The 17,612-nt window shown below is 44.6% G+C and overlaps 1 protein-coding gene across 1 annotated transcript in view; it reads left to right on the top strand.

The window, feature by feature from the left end:
• Positions 1-17,612, top strand: part of LOC126281784 (myogenesis-regulating glycosidase-like) — a 100,449-nt gene that overhangs the window by 55,172 nt on the left and 27,665 nt on the right. The window contains exons 2-3 of the mRNA XM_049980990.1: positions 886-999; positions 14,601-15,589. Coding sequence (XP_049836947.1) covers positions 886-999; positions 14,601-15,589 — 1,103 coding nt within the window. The remainder of the gene's footprint in view (positions 1-885; positions 1,000-14,600; positions 15,590-17,612) is intronic.

Genomic DNA, 17,612 nt, shown 5'->3' on the forward strand with positions numbered 1-17,612 from the left:
AGTCCATGCTGCTGCAAACGTCGTCGAACTGTTCGTGCAGATGGTTGTTGTCTCGCAAATGTCTCCATCTTTTGACTCAGGGATCGAGACGTGGCTGCACGAGCCGTTACAGCCATGTGGATAAGATGCCTGTCATCTCTACTGCTAGTGATACGAGGCCGTTGGGATCCAGCACGGCGTTCCATATTAGCCTCCTGGACCCACCGATTCCATATTCTGCTAACAATCATTGGATCTCGACCAACGCGAGCAGCAACATAGCGATACGATAAACCGCAATCGGGATATGCTACAATCCGACCTTTATCAAAGTCGGAAACGTGATGGTACGCATTTCTCCTCCTTACATGAGGCGTCGTAACAACGTTTGACCAGGCAACGCCGGTCACCTGCTGTTTGTGTGTGAGAAATCGATTGGCAGCTTTTCTCATGTCAGCACGTTGTAGGTGTCGCCACCGGCACCAACCTTGTGTGAATGCTCTGAAAAGCTAATGATTTGCATATCACAGCATCTTCTTCCTGTCGGTTAAATTTCGCCTCTGTAGCATGCCTTCTTCGTGGTGCAGCAGTTTTAATGGCCAGAAGTGTATCAATGTTATTGGTCAGGAATACAGTAACATGAGTCTTTGTATGGTTAAAGCTTTAAATAAGGCTGTTCAGTTTTCACGTGTGCTGTGCATCTTGTGGATTCAGTTTTTACCCCTGGGTAACACTTCTGAGTTGATATCAGGCAACATTACAGTTTCTGAAGAATTCTTGAATGTGTTTCGTATTTCACGCCGTGTAATCTAGATTTGTCAAGAGAACATCTGAATTAACAAAATATTTATGAGGTCTGGGAGTGACTCAGCATTTTCGCCCCTGCAACATAGTGTCTTGTTGCAGCTTGGAGGGCGACGGCGCTGCTGGTGGCGTGGGCGGTGGTGTGTCCCGCGGCGGCCGAACTCAGGACCCGCTACGACGAGGACAGCGGCCGGCTGCTGGTGCTGTCCGACACAGGTGAGGCGCCCAGCTGCCGTCCCCACCGCGAGAAGATGGATCTCCGTGACCCTAAAAATAATCCTTCTTCCATCCAGGTCTCTTGTTCTGCGGCGAACAGAATAATGTAGTACTTGAGTACTTTTCAGCGTAAGATACTGGATACCCGCCACTCTCATTTTGCTTACTCACTGTTCACTTTTTTCTTTTTCTTTTTTAATAAACGCTTGACACTATCAACAAGGTACATTCATTTTATTCGCATGTAGACCTGTTAATCTGATCTTTCAAAAAATCTACTCTAGCGTCTAGGAAACAAGTTGGAAGCTCTACAACTACTGCCTAGTACAAAACAGAAAAATAACTGCTTTGTACGTAGCTCCTCATTCATGCTGTAGATAGTTGTCATCAATCATGTTTTAACAGACGCTATAATGGTTCCTGAGCAGAGAGGACAAGGTGTCGTGCTCTAAGACGAGATAGTGACAAGACCGGGGATTACACACTAGTGAGCCCTTTCCGAGGGGTTAGGAACACAGGCAGAAAGGCAAACTTCCTATGAAGGCGCGTTGGTTGCTTGGATCAGTGGCAAATACTGTCACACCTACTGGAGTCGCGAATTTTGGGACTCTATAGGATGCTCGAAACAGGAGACTCCCGGATCCTCTGGGGCCTGACTAACACTGTTTATTTGCATTCCGACAAGCTAATACACTGGAAGCTAGTCCTAAACGTTAGAAAAAGGAAAGGGTGCAACTACATGGACAACAGATCACAGTGTCTGAGTCTGTGGAGTGAGAATTACTCGATGTTGGCAGTGTTTGACATGGAGATGGAACTCCAACGATCTGACTGAAGTCTGTATGAATAGAGAAACATTGCTTTTAAAGGACACTGTTCCTGTTTTCCTACAGTTGGCCCACCAACCCATCAACACATCAACATTTTACACACTTCAGCCAATCGTATGATAGTTTCTGCGCCTCCAGGGCGCCTCTGTCCCCCCTCCTTATTCTACTTAGTAGATAGGGTGTTTCTAGACTTTACATTAACAAACTTCAAGTTTAGTAGCAACAGCGTTCAGCTGAAAGCTTAACGTCTCTGCTCTTTCTCTTATGCCTATCAGTGTTTTACGTCACTTGGCCTCGCTCTGAGAGATCTCGTGAGTGGGGACTGCTGCTGTAGCGCTTGTGTAAACCCACTGATGTTACGTTTCTCAGGGGCATGTGTCAAGAGTGCTAGCTTCCTGTTACCTTCTTCTATTGTGACGGCGCACGAAAGGGTCTAGGCTATCGATGGAGTTATCAGTTAATTCTCTACACTGAAACTTTTACCTTGGGACAGCTGTCCAGCGTGTCTGCAATTCGCAGGCTTCTACCATTACTGCTTACCTCAGGTAACCTAAACGCTACCACTTTTGCATGCTCTCTGCACTGTCTCTGATTTCCTATCTTGGAGTGCCCTTACTGTCTTCCAACAATCTTAGGCTTAATAATACACAAGTTATTACATCGTCAATATATAATAAAGGATGTGTGCGTCTGAAACCTACAGAAATGAACCAGTAGGTTTAAAAGGTGAAAGTGGGGTATATCTTTCACTTTGATGTGTAATTAGGCGATCTGTAGGTCGGTGAACAAACCACCAACAAATTACAATGCTCATGGTAGTCAACCAGAGGCGGAGCAGTCTGAAAGATCAAGGAGATAGGGGGAAGGGAGAAGACGTCTTGCCCAGAGCGTAGAGAAAGAGAGAGAGAGAGAGAGAGAGAGAGAGAGAGAGAGAGAGAGAGAGGGAGGGAACGCCTCTCGACCGACATTCAGGACGCGTCTCTGCTGCCGGTACGAAATTCCACCCACACTCTCCTCATAGGCTGCTCAGCAGTGGCGCGGTAGAAACTGACATTCGCTACGTTACCATCTGTAACGGTCTGCTTCTATGTTAAGGTGTTGGTTCGATGCGATATGTAGGCTGAGAAAGTAACTATTACAGTACCAGCAGTGAATTTTAGGGTAAACAAGATACTTGGTTTATTGATGCAATATTCCCGATACTCCCTAGACTGGTGGTGGTTGCACATGTTAATCAACTGTTCCGTCACATCTTTGTGGGACTATTTAGTGTTTAATGGTAGAAAAAAATGGTGTTTTGTTATAGCACTATTTGTTTGTTATAAATCGGTTTTCGACTTTTTATGCAACTGCCAGAGTATGGACAAAATAACATGCACAAGCTGTGTGGAAGAGGAAAGCACAGCACTGTTGGGAAGGGGGCAGGGCTCCACCGTGAACGAGCACTGTGTGGTAGGGCAGCTGCAGCGCCACAGCTCATGCCTACACACAAACGCTCACCTTCCGCATGTTGTAAGCTTCAGCTATTGAGTCTTCAAACGAATGTATCAACAACACATAGCACGTGCTACATTTCGTCAAATATAGTCGTTTTAAGTCACTAGAGTACCGAAAAAGAAGTACTCACACATACAGAGGGTCAAACGAAACAAAACAAGATCGACCATGCACTGACTGAAATAAATCCACAAAACAAAAAAAGGAGGTAAAATGTGTAGTGTACTGGACGTCACTTACTACAATCCTGGCAATATAAAATGAATAGCCCGTAGTACATCGAAATTATGCGTCAGACATCTGACAATCTTTTTGGCAATATTACCTTAAAAAACACATTTTTCTTCTCCTTTCTGAAATCGTGAAGCATTGGGAAATACATTCCTGGAAATTGAAATAAGAACACCGTGAATTCATTGTCCCAGGAAGGGGAAACTTTATTGACACATTCCTGGGGTCAGATACATCACATGATCACACTGAGAGAACCACAGGCACATAGACACAGGCAACAGAGCATGCACAATGTCGGCACTAGTACAGTGTATATCCACCATTCGCAGCAATGCAGGCTGCTATTCTCCTATGGAGACGATCGTAGAGATGCTGGATGTAGTCCTGTGGAACGGCTTGCCATGCCATTTCCACCTGGCGCCTCAGTTGGACCAGCGTTCGTGCTGGACGTGCAGACCACGTGAGACGACGCTTCATCCAGTCCCAAACATGCTCAATGGGGGACAGATCCCGAGATCTTGCTGGCCAGGGTAGTTGACTTACACCTTCTAGAGCACGTTGGGTGGCACGGGATACATGCGGACGTGCATTGTCCTGTTGGAACAGCAAGTTCCCTTGTCGGTCTAGGAATGGTAGAACGATGGGTTCGATGACGGTTTGGATGTACCGTCCACTATTCAGTGTCCCCTCGACGATCACCAGAGGTGTACGGCCACTGTAGGAGATCGCTCCCCACACCATGATGCCGGGTGTTGGCCCTGTGTGCCTCGGTCGTATGCAGTCCTGATTGTGGCGCTCACCTGCACGGCGCCAAACACGCATACGACCATCATTGGCACCAAGGCAGAAGCGACTCTCATCGCTGAAGACGACACTTCTCCATTCGTCCCTCCATTCACGCCTGTCGCGACACCACTGGAGGCGGGCTGCACGATGTTGGGGCGTGAGCGGAAGACGGCCTAACGGTGTGCGGGACCGTAGCCCAGCTTCATGGAGACGGTTGTGAATGGTCCTCGCCGATACCCCAGGAGCAACAGTGTCCCTAATTTGCTGGGATGTGGCGGTGCGGTCCCCTACGGCACTGCGTAGGATCCTACGGTCTTGGCGTGCATCCGTGCGTCGCTGCGGTCCGGTCCCAGGTCGACGGGCACGTGCATCTTCCGCCGACCACTGGCGACAACATCGATGTACTGTGGAGACCTCACGCCCCACGTGTTGAGCAATTCGGCGGTACGTCCACCCGGCCTCCCGCATGCCCACTATACGCCCTCGCTCAAAGTCCGTCAACTGCACATACGGTTCACGTCCACGCTGTCGCGGCATGCTACCAGTATTAAAGACTGCGATGGAGCTCCGTATGCCACGGCAAACTGGCTGACACTGACGGCGGCGGTGCACAAATGCTGCGCAGCTAGCGCCATTCGACGGCCAACACCGCGGTTCCTGGTGTGTCCGCTGTGCCGTGCGTGTGATCATTGCTTGTACAGCCGTCTCGCAGTGTCCGGAGCAAGTATGGTGGGTCTGACACACCGGTGTCAATGTGTTCTTTTTTCCATTTCCAGGAGTGTACTTGATTCATTCTCTTTATTGAGAGTCTGGAAAAGCTACTGGTTCCTGAAAGCCTCTTAAAGTACAGTTTCAATAAAACTTTGATCGGAAGCGCTGGAAGAATCCATGATGCCTCTGTTCCCAAGGGGCAGCCGCCCCAGTTGCCTGACGTTTGCTGTCCTGCACACTTCGAGCGTCCACGTTGCTGTCTATTTACTGTACAGCACGGCACTGTAGTCTTCACACACCATAGGTGCAGGGAAAGTTCTGCTAGTCAGGCATGTGTGATTGTATGCAGTTCCATTAAAATTTTGTTAGAAGAGGCACACGAGAAATCGCGCTGTACACTCGTATTAAGTTTACCTTTTTTTATTTACGAAGTGAATAGCCAAACAAACTGGTACACCCGCGTAATATCGCCGGCCGATGTGGCCGAACGGTTCTAGGCGGTGCAGTCCGGAACCGCGCCGCTGCTACGGTCGCAGGTTCGAATCCTGCCTCGGACATGGATGTGGGTGATGTCCTTAGGTTAGTTAGGTTTAAGTAGTTCTAACGTATAGGGGATTGATGACCTCAGATGTTAAGTCCTATAGTGCTTAGAGCCATTTGAACCATTTGAACCAAATATCGTGAAGGGTCACCGCGAGCAAGCAGAGGTGCCGCAACGCGACGTGGTATAGACTCGGCTAATGTCTGAAGTAGTGCTCAAGGGAATTGACGCCAAGAATCCTGCAGGGCTGTCCATAAATCCGTAAGAGTACGCGAGGGGGGGGGGGGGGGAGGGAGGGGGATCTCTCTCCCGAACAACATGTTAAAAGGCATCCCAGATATGTTCCATAACGTTCTTGGCTGGGAAGTTTGGCGGCCAGCGGAAGTGTTTAAACTCAGAAGAGTGTTCCCAGAGCCACGCTGTAGCAATTATGGACGTGTGGGGTGTCGCATTGTCCTGCTGGAATTTCCCAAATCCGTCGGAATATACAATAGACATGAATGGATGCAGGTGATTAGACATGATGCTTAGTACGTGTCATCTGCCAGACACGTATCTAGACGTATCAGCTGTCCCATATCACACAAAATGCACACTCCCCACACCATTAAGAGCCTCCACCAGCTTGAATAGTCCCCTGCTGATATACGGTGTCCATGGGTTCACGAGGTTGTCTCCACACCCGTAAACGTCCATTCGCTCGACTCAATTTGAAAGGAGACTCGTCCGACCAGGCAACATGTTTCCAGTCCAACGTCGGTGTCGAAGGGCCCAGGTGAGGCGTAAAGCTTTGTGTCGTGCAGTCATCATGGGTAGACGAGTGGGCCGTCGGTGTTGACATTTGTTGATGGCCCAGCATTGAAATCTGCAGCAATTTGCGGAACGGTTACACTTCTGTCACGTTGAACGATTCTGTTCAGTCGTCGTTGGTCCCGTTCTTGCAGGATCTTTATCGGCCGCAGCGATGTCGGAGATTTGATGTTTTACCCTATTCCTGATATTGAAGGTACACTCGTGTAATGGTCGTACGAGAAAATCCCCACGTCATCACTACCTCGGAGGTCCTGTTTCCCATCGCTCATGCGCCGACTATAACACCAAGTTCAAACTCAAACTCCCGTAAATCTTGACAACCTACCATTGTAGCAGCAGTAACCGATCTAAGAACTGCGTCAGGCACTTGTTGTCTTATATAGACGTTGTAGACGGCAGCGTCGTATTTTCCTGTTTACATATCTCTGTATTTGAAGAGGCATGCCTATACCAGTTTCTTTGGCGCTTCAGTGTATAATGATTATTAGTGAGGGAGCTTGAATATTTGGTTACTCATATGCTCATTTTTGATAACTGTATGATTGCACTTACATCTAAAGCCATACTTTGAAAATGAACGAGATCGTCCGACACTAATCATCACAAAGGATTTACTTTTATCACAACTGTGATGGATATTGGAAGTCAGTTAAAACATTAAACATAAATTCAAACATTTCCTAAACTTTTTCTTGCTTACATGGTTAACTTCAAATGTTTAATACATTAACTGATGTTAGAGTAAACAAATATTTGAAGCAGTTTTGTACTTGGGAGTGGCACGGTTCTATGCTGTCCGCTTCATGTTAACCATGGCGCACACCCCTTACCGCGGTATATTAGCTGACGTGAATGACGCGGAGTGACTACAAAGCCGTTACCTTTTCGCTATGAGTTGTTAAATGGAGCCTCTGTCATCTGAGGATGTGTCTTCAGTTCACGCGAAACAGGTCATGATTTTCAACAAAAGTCTCTTACTTTTGTAAGACGCTCATTTGATTGCTGGTTGTGTAACAGCTATACGTTTAGGCCTGTCATCGTTTATCAGTGTCATTATATGGGTCATCAGTGATGTGATATCGAGTTGTAGTACTCTGTGATAAGGATTTGAGTATCTCACCTGTCGAAAGCGCATTCATCGTCTAAGTACAGGGTTGAGACATAACCGGTAAGACTGAGTGCTGGCTGAGGTCGTTGTAGTGCGTTTGATCCTGATTCCTGCTTGGTTTCTTGTTATCAGGTGTTCCCTACCTGCATATTTTAGGTGGTTTGGTAACGATAAATTCTAATGTTTCCTGGCAACAGAAAGACTGATGGCTGATTATTTGGTAGCTTTCCGGGGTACAGTAGCATGGTCACGAGCGCTGAAACTAAATCAGGATTCGCCTGAATAGAGTCGCTCAGTTAACGAGAGTCCTCGGAGTGGGGATTACATCCATTTCTGTAATATTTCTTAGTTTATATTCTACTTCACTCGTTACATCGGAGGCGTGTGTTGCTTCGTTTGCTGGTCGAGGCTATTGTTAATCTGCCAGGAAGTTTCAGAAAAAGAGTGATTGTGATTGAACTGTAAAAGATAATCTTATGCTCCCGCAGACTTTTTGTACTGCTTTTTGAGGTATACAATTCAGTACTAAATCAAACGATTTTGCCCTAATAGTTAAGGCAGCCTATTGCAAGAGTGCTCAATGGCAGCTGACTTACTTCCATCTTGATTTAGAATTAGCTCCTCTCTGATTATTGCTTATGTTATCTAAATTACCTAAATATATACTAAAAGACAGCCAATGAATATATGTGTGAATTAAAAAAAGAAGCACGTCAATTGCATAAGTCACAATGGTAAACTGCGATGGTAGTGTGTAACGCATTTTAATTAGTAATAGTGATAGATTTTAATCATTAATATTAGCTCAAAGCTGCACGAGCAAAATTGCAGTGCCAAAAGTCTGAAACTGTAATCATATTTATGAAAGTACATCTATTGTCTACCCCCCCTCCTGCCCCCCCCCTCCACCCCTCGCCAATGGACCTTGCCGTTGGTGGGGAGGCTTGCGTGCCTCAGCGATACAGATAGCTGTACCGTAGGTGAACCACAACAGAGGAGTATTTGTTGAGAACCCAAACACCCGTGTGGTTCGTGAAGGGGGCAGCGGCATTTTCAGTAGTTGCAGGGGCAACAGTCTGGATGATTGACTGATCTGGCCTTGTAACACTAACCAAAACGGCCTTGTTGTGCTGGTACTGCGAACGGCTGAAACCAAGTGGAAAATACAGCCGTAATTTTTACCGAGGGCCAGCAACTTTACTGTATCGTTATATGATGATCTCGTCCTCTCGGGTAAAAAAATCCGAAGGTAAAATAGTACCCCATTCGGATCCCCTGGCGGGAAATACTCAAGACGTCGTCGTTATCAGGTTTAAGCAAAACTAGGATAATGGAATGTAGTCGAATTAAGTAGGGTGATGCTGAGGGAATTGGATTGAGAAGTGAGACACTTAAGGTAGTAAAGGAGTTCTGCTATTTGGGGAGCAAAATAACTGATTATGGTCGAAGTAGAGAGGATATAAAATGTAGACTGGCAATCTCAAGGAAATCGTTTCTGAAGAAGAGAAATTTGTTAACATCGAGGATAGATTTAACTGTCAATACCGAGGAGGTATTGAATAGAATTGGGGAGAAGTTTGTGGCGCAACTTGACAGAAGAAGGGATCGGTTGGTAGGACATGTTCTGAGGCATCAAGGGATCACAAATTTAGAATTGGAGGGCAGCGTAGAGGGTAAAAATCGTAGAGGGAGACCAAGAGATGAATACGCTAAGCAGATTCAGAAGGATGTAGGTTGCAGAAGGTACTGGGAGATGAAGAAGCTTGCACAGGATAGAGGAGCATGGAGATGCATCAAACCAGTCTCAGGACTGAAGACCACAGCAACAACAACAACATCTATTGTCATAGTACGCATATTTCGGGAAGGCGAGATCTCGGGTCACAAATTCCTGTTTCGCCCTGGACGTCGTTTGTGTGACTGTGCGGTTAGTGTCAGTCGTACCGTGTCTACTAGTAAAATATGAAGTTTAAGAAGCACTAAGTAAAACGTCAATAAAAAATTTAAAAAGTCGTGATACAAAAAAACCTCCAAAAAGTAAAGAAATAATGTTTATTGCCTCCTTTAATATAAGCAGTAAAATTTTGATCCACGCGCCGTCGCGTCGGCGGACCGCTACGTAAATAAAATAAAAAAAGATTAATGTAAAAAAGATGAAGTATGAGATTTAAATATAAATACCCTACCTAGGCAACGTAGGTAAATATCAAAATAACAATATGAAATTGTTGAGTCTAAGCCGTGATTAATTCACTCAGAAAAATGCGGAATACAGACATGACCGCCACCGCCACCGCCCCTGCAGCACACGGGCCTCGTAAAACAGATTGACGTATGAATCTAAGTTCGTACGTAATTATGTAAAAATATGACATCAAATAAATAGATAACTCTATTCTTGTTGGCCTAATTCAAGACGGATTGGTTTTGATTTTGTACACTACTGGCCATTAAAATTGCTATACCAAGAAGAAATGCAGATGATAAAAGGGTATTCATTGGACAAGTACATTATACTACAACTGACATGTGATTACATTTTCACACAATTTGGCAGCAGTCGAACATTTTCTGTATCCAGAAAGGCCCGTACAGGACCTGCAACATGCGGTCGTGCGTTATCCTGCTGAAATGTACGGTTTCGCAGGGATCGAATGAAGGGTAGAGCCACGGGTCGTAACACCTCTGAAATGTAACGTCAACTGTTCAAAGTGCCGTCAATGCGAACAACAGGTGACAGAGACGTGTAACCAATGGCATCCCATACTATCACGCCGGGTGATACGCCAGTATGGCGATCACGAATACACGCTTCCAACGTGAGTTCACCTCGATGTCGCCATACACGGATGCGACCATCATGATGCTGTAAACAGAACCTGGATTCATCCGAAAAAATGACGTTTTGCCATTCGAGCACCCACGCTCGTCGCTGAGTACACCATCGCAGGCGCTCCTGTCTATGATGCAGCGTCAAGGGTAACCGCAGCCGTGGTCTCTGAGCTGATAGTCCATTCTGTTGCAAAAGTTTTTGGAAATTATTTGTGTGGGGTGGTTTTTTTTTAATTTCCAATTTCTTATGCCGAATACTACTGCATTTCTTGGCTTTTTTGTTACATCAACGTTTTCGTGGAGAAGTCGTGGGTCCCTGTTTCTTTCGGCCTGATAAGTTCTCAGATACACTCCAAGACCAAAAAATTGTTCGAATGAGATGGAAATCAGTAGACGCGATGTACATGTATAGAGATACAAATGAGTACAATTTCAAAACATTGTACGATGCATTCGACAGAAAGAGGTTCACAACTAGAGCAAGTCAATAACGCGCTGGTCCATCTCTGGTCCTTATTTAAGCAGTTATTCGGCTTCAAATTGATTGATAAAGTTACTGGATGTCCTCCTAAGGGATAAGGGATAACGTGCCAAATTCTGTAGCCAAAATCCCGAGATGTTTCGAGGGACCTTCCCATGATGGTCTTACGTGAAAATTTTGTAAGAGATTTATCTGTGGCAGACGTACTGTTTTAAAATTACTGGTAGGCTACTTGCCCTTCATCCTACAACTTCGAAGACTTCTCTACGTCGTGCGGTCGTTGTATTATCAGAAGTGTAACGCCATTCACACGAACTAATCCTATTATCGCTTCTTCTCCTGAGATTAATTTATGGTTTTGGGCCACATTGAAGTGTTTGTTGGCGCCATGGTGGGCACCTGGTAAGTCTGAGGGAACAGACTGCCCTGTTGTGATCTAGTTGCAACTTTACTAGGGCTCGTTAATGATAATGAGAAATTAATCGCATCAATTCGTTGCTGCTTAGCCACCAGAGGGCAAGTACACGGCGTTAGATTTGAATAAGGCTCATCTGATCAAAAAGGCTTCGGTCATGCACTGTTGCTTTAAGGCCTAATAGCAGCAAGTATCGTCATGAGGCACCTTAATTTAGCAATGATAACAAAGTGAAATAATTTTAAAAGCGATAAATGGATTCTGGTTATTAGAAGGAAAAAAAAGAATATGATCCTGTAAGACAATGATTTGGCATACAAGCAAAGGATTATTCTTGATCATTCGTTTATTCAGGTCACACTCAAAACTATTCCGAACAATAGCCTCACATAAGTTGTTGCTCAACACAATGTGAATATTGGAAACCAAAATCAATAATTTTGCAGTACAAGCAGAGTGTTTGTAGGCCGAAACGAATATGAACTAAAGACATGAAACCGTGTACCAAGTTACTTAAACTGGAATGAAATTTTAACGTTCAATTTGTGCATGTAATTCTTTATAGAACAGGATAATCACTGTGGCTGAAACAAGCGTTCACAGCTCCAAATATTTTTAATTTATAAATTGGTTCACATGGCAATATATCTAAGTCTCAAATAAAACTTAAGCCCAAGCGGCTCTCTGACCGCACAGAGCCTTACCAAAACCAGCCTCACCGACCAAGAGATGAAGACGAAAGACCCAGCACTCTGCTCTGCCTGCCTTTTTACAAACTTGATCATGTTACCCACTGCCTTATTCAGTACATAACTTTACTACTTGATCACCACTCGTGGTAGTACACGCATGGTTACATGTATACATATTAAACAAACACAACATATACTTTTGGTTGATTAGCAATCTCGTACCACATCATTCAGTTTTGAACAAAGCAAGATAACTGGCTTCATTCAATTTTACACACCACAAACGGAACTGCAGAAAACCTCATGACAAAACTACTCATAATGGCGCTGCAGTTCTATTTTACAAAAGTGATAATCTTATAGCATTAAGCTACCAATATCTCATGAAATGAACATATGGATTGAAACGATAATGGAATAATCATCTCATGTAATAGTAATATTTTCTAAATAATTAAATCCGTTTAAAAAGTGTCTTTTGAAGTAAGGCCAGAAAACACTTTATATTTAAGATTTGCGCTCCAAATTTTAAAAATACATAATAGCGATTTTTTTATGAATCATGAAATTCCTTTAAGAAGTATCTTTCTGATGTAAGTCCAAAGGACATCTCTTATTGGTCAGACTTAAAAAAACCAGTCACACGTTCCTTGATCTGCTATTTTTGCCAGTAGCCATTTCTGGCGTGTGGAAACCATATCTACATATTTTGGCTAGTGGGCAAAGTGTTGGTTTGATACGCACCTCCTCTTGTTCTACCTGATAGTTCAGCGCCTTCGTTTTGCACAGTTTCCTGTAATGATGTTTCGTCGTCTGTGACAAAACAATACATTGCTGGGATTACAAATTAAAAGAGTAAAATGTTATAGATTAGCAGTTACTCGTAAGTATGAAACCAGGCTAATAGACAGAGTATATCAAATACGATACACCTAAGGAAACACAACTTTGAGGAACTACACTAACTTCCACTTTATTTCGATAATTGAGATAGTGTAATGGAAGGTGAAAATGTTTACCTTTGAGGGTGTTGCCGCAGCGTATACGCAACTTAGAGCGAGTCGGGTGTAGATATTTAAGCCATTGTGACATTGATGTATTTCCGATACGCATGTGGTAAATGCGTAAACATAAACTATGGCGACGTTTTACCAAATGCATCCAAACTGAAGCAATGTGCTTCTTTTTTCTTAGCTGTCGAAAGACAAACACCGATAGACATCCATCGTAAAATGAGGAATGTGTATTGGAGACCATGTTCGTCGAAAACCACTGTTGTGGAATGGCGTGCCGAGTTTCGTGCTGGTCGCGATTCGACACAAGACGGACGTCGGTCTGGGAGAGTAGTTTCATCCATTACAGACAACCTCTCGAGTAGGAGACATATAGTCCTGATCTCCCCCCCCCCCCCCCCCATGTGATTATGACGCCATTGGTCCCTAAAAAGGGCTCTGAAGGGTCGACGATTCTTGTCGAACGAGGATTTCTTCACACAGCTGGAGACAGTGTTTTGTCAACGGTATCTTCAACTGGATGCGTCGGTAGGACGATCGCCTCGCCTCAATGCTGACGGCGATTTTGCCTGACTGGCACACCGAGTCTGGACTGTATGGCTTTCGGACTTTTTGATCACCGCTTATATTAACAACGCTTCCGTACTGTTACAGATGGGAGTAAACCTAAATCCACAAGCATTTATTTCATGATGCCATGCTCCACTACTCGGAAACCGACTGTTACTGACTGTTCCAGATCCATACTCGTCCCTCTCAGAATGACAATTAGGTGGTCATTCTCCATTATCGCATACGAAATACAATGTACTTCGCGAACCCACGTAATTTGAACGGATACTTCCTGTACAGGTTGAACCTGAATTCTACACACAACATTTCGAAGTTTGTTAAAGGATATTTTTTTTATCTCGATTCGAGCCACCTGTGGTCTGAAGTGGCTCGCTGCAGAGTAATTTCATTTCCTTTGCTTTGTTCCCCCACTTACCTTCGTAGTTGTACTGCACGAAATAAATCCTCATAAAAATACGGAACTCGACGGTATATGCTTTGTTTGAAAACTAACTTTTTCCACTCATTCGCGGTTCTTGCTGTTGACAGAGGTATTGTCCACTTTACTCTTCGCCCTCGCACTATCAGTCACTACTGCTCGGTCCTACCTCAGATTTCTTTTTCCAGCAGTTAGTTGCACGTTAACAGCGATACAGAGGAGCGTGGACTGCTTCATTGACGAGGAGTTGGCCATTAGGCACCTCCTGTAAGGGTTCACTGAATGCAATGGATGAAAAAACGGCACAACGGCGCCTCGCTCAGTTGTTCCCGCAGTGGTGGGAGCCACCTCACAGCACTGTTCCGGCTGCACACAGACACCTACGAGATACCGGATCCTTCGGGTTTGCCCTGTAATAAGCCAGTATCTTTCATTATATTTCATCATGATTTTCACGAAAAGAAAGGTACTGGGAAATGGAGACCAACAGTCCCTCACATCAAAATACTCAGAAAATATATCAGAACAACTTACCAAAGTTAGTCGGTGGATTTCAGGTTCACCCTCTATAATATAAGGGATAACTAAACTCGATAGAGGATAAAATGTGTCTCCCAACTGCAGGTGAAGACTTTTTTTTATCAATTTATGTTGCAGGTGACGAAGAGTTTGAGATTGGATACTTTATGGTGAGTGACAAGGATGGTTCCTCAATCTCATGTGAGGAGAGTCGTTCCAACGAGGAGCACCTGAGGGCCAGCAAGTGTACGATAACTGTCAAGGACGTCGACAGCGAGGGCCACTGTCTCAATATACAGGCGTCAACTGATTCTTCCACGTCCGTTATCTCTAGCTGTCTGTACCACCTGGACAGCCATGTATATGGCGGGCACGAGACGATTTACCCAAAGTGGCCGATGGAGTCCAAGGAGTACGACCGCATGCCGTACGTTACCGTGAAGACAGATCATATCGGCATAGCCGTGCGCTACTGGCTTTTCTCCGATGGGAGACTGGTCCATATCCCGTCATACGTACCACTCTTCATAAGCCAAAACACTAACGACTCAGTGAATTCGCTATGTTTTATCGCTGAGAACAAGGACCCGTACCCACCGGAACGAGCTGACAACGTCATGGCGTGGGACGTGTGCTCTTTGGACGACGCCAGGAAGGCCCACGAGTACGCCGTCGGGAAGTACCTTGCCAAGCCGACGGCGATCCCGGACGAGCGGATGGCGACGCACCCCATATGGTCGACTTGGGTCCGCTACCAGAAAGACGTCGACGACGAGAAGGTGAGACAACTGGCCTCCGAGATTGTCGCCAACGACTTCAACAACAGCCACATCCAGGTGGACGACAACTGGGAGACCTGCTACGGCAGTCTCACATTCGACACCAACAAGTTCCCGGACGTGAAGGCGCTGACGGACGACCTCCGCCAGCTGGGTTTCCGGTCGACGCTGTGGATACACCCTTTTGTGAGCGAGGACTGCGAGCCCTACCACTCGGAGGCGCTGTCCAAAGGCTACTTCGCGACCAACACAGAGGGCAGCACCCGCACACAGTGGTGGCGTGGCTACGGCGGAGTCATCGACTTCACCAACTCCAAAGCCGCCAGCTGGTGGATCAATCGCGTCTGGGTGAGTCAGCTTACACGGAAAACTTTTTTACTCCATAGCCTTATGTGGACACGATGCTTGCACTTGCTTGTGAGATATCTCCGTGATTACAGCTTATTTCAGGGAGCTACTATAACAGCGAACAAGTACATGTGCTTGAAGGAGAACTGAAAATCTTTGTCATTATTCCAGTCATAAACTTTTCTCGTTATTACTATCACTATAGTTATGAAGGAAAAAAGTTTAAAAAAGCAGGTAGCAATTGTCACATACGTTTTTCAGTGAAGAAGTTACATCGTAAGGAAGCAAGAATCATTTGGTACTGACCCATCACTGGGATAATAAGAGTGAAAACATATATTCTCTTATTCTTGTGTGATTCAAACGCTTTCAAATACATGTGGTTGGCTTTCCCTTTATGAACATACATTTTAAGGATCTCGCCGCACCTGCCCATAAATTCTATGCAAAACTGACAGAGATAAAGTAATAGTCGCCACTGACATAAAACGCCATCAACACCTTGACAGGTTTTTACACTTGTAAAAAGTATATTATCTTGATTTAGTCGCATCATCCTGATTAACAATAGCTCCTTGGAGGCACAATTATAAATATTTTAAACATTCCTGTATACACTCTGAATTCATTTATTAACAATGTAAGGTTGGTAAGGTTGGTGTGTTGTTATCATTACTAGCCTCCATACTGAACCCAAATGGTATGTGAGAGCTGATTGGGAATATTCTACTTCATGATCTGGTTTCTATGCTGAAGATTATCTTGAAGAATGATTCATCAAGCACAGTCTTGTAAGATGAGTAAAACATTGTAAAAGACATGAAGAGGCTGTAACAAATTGTTAGCTCCATGACCTCGGTCAGTACGATGCTGTCAGCTGTTGAATAATCTGTTCTTTAAGCATAAAGTTTTTCCGTACAATAAAGAGCATACATACCTTTGCAGCTGATGTAGTTTTTATTTCAGTGCTTAGCCAGCCATATTTCACTGTTGCGCTGTTTTATATTACATAAATGAACTGCTTTTTACAGAAAGCATCTCTGTATGTGTGCATGCGCACGAGGATGGGCCTGTGTGTGTTGGGTGGGAAGTGCGTTTTGTGAGTTTATCGTATTCAAGGTGTTCTTAAATTCTAATTCCTGTTAAATTACTGTTTGACCACTTTTAGCAGTATTTGTCTAAAAAAAAAAACATTATAGTAAGTTCACTAAAGATCTCTCGCCACAACCAACACATCATCATCCTCATCAGAGTTCTGCGGCAGAAGACATGACATTTTTGTCTACAGTTCCTAAGCTGCAAACAACGTGCAAGAACTGGAAGATCATTACTGGTATTTATCTCTCCGCCTCGTGCTGCAGCTTTCAGCAGCTGTGTTTCCCTCTAAGTCCCCTGTCTCACCCACTAGCTACTCGACCCAGCTGGAAGGAACGTATCAACTTCCTCACCAATTGTGAGCTTCATTACATGTTCTATCCACAATTTTCTGTAGACTTTCTTTCCTTGGTGTACTCTTTAATTGTTTGTATTTCAATTATATGTTGAAGCATCCATACGATCCCTGAGGTTTATTTAAAGTTGGTTTACGATTCATTTTGTGATTCTTCCGTAGCACCCTCGTCTGAGCTCATCACATAACTTGTTCAGGTAGCCAATATACTTTTGTGAAGGTGTAAATGAAATTTAGATAGTTCACAGTGCTCATATACATGCACATGAAAATTGCCATTGGAGCCAGTCTCAACAGATAGTATTTCTTTTCCTAATTTCGCAGACTGCGACGTACACTGAAGCGCCAAAGAGACTGGCATTCGCATGCACATTCAAATACAGAGATATGTAAACAGGCAGAATGCGGCGCTGCGGTCGGCGACGCCTACATAAAACAGCGCGTGTCTGGTGCAGTTGTTAGATCGGTCACTGCGGCTACAATAGCAGGTGATCAAGATTCAATTGAGTTTGAATGTGGTGTTATAGTCACAGACCAGCGATGGGATAAACATTCTCCGAGATAGTGATAAAG

Source organism: Schistocerca gregaria, chromosome 7 (genome assembly GCF_023897955.1).
Source record: "Schistocerca gregaria isolate iqSchGreg1 chromosome 7, iqSchGreg1.2, whole genome shotgun sequence".
Taxonomy (NCBI): Eukaryota; Metazoa; Arthropoda; class Insecta; order Orthoptera; family Acrididae; genus Schistocerca; species Schistocerca gregaria.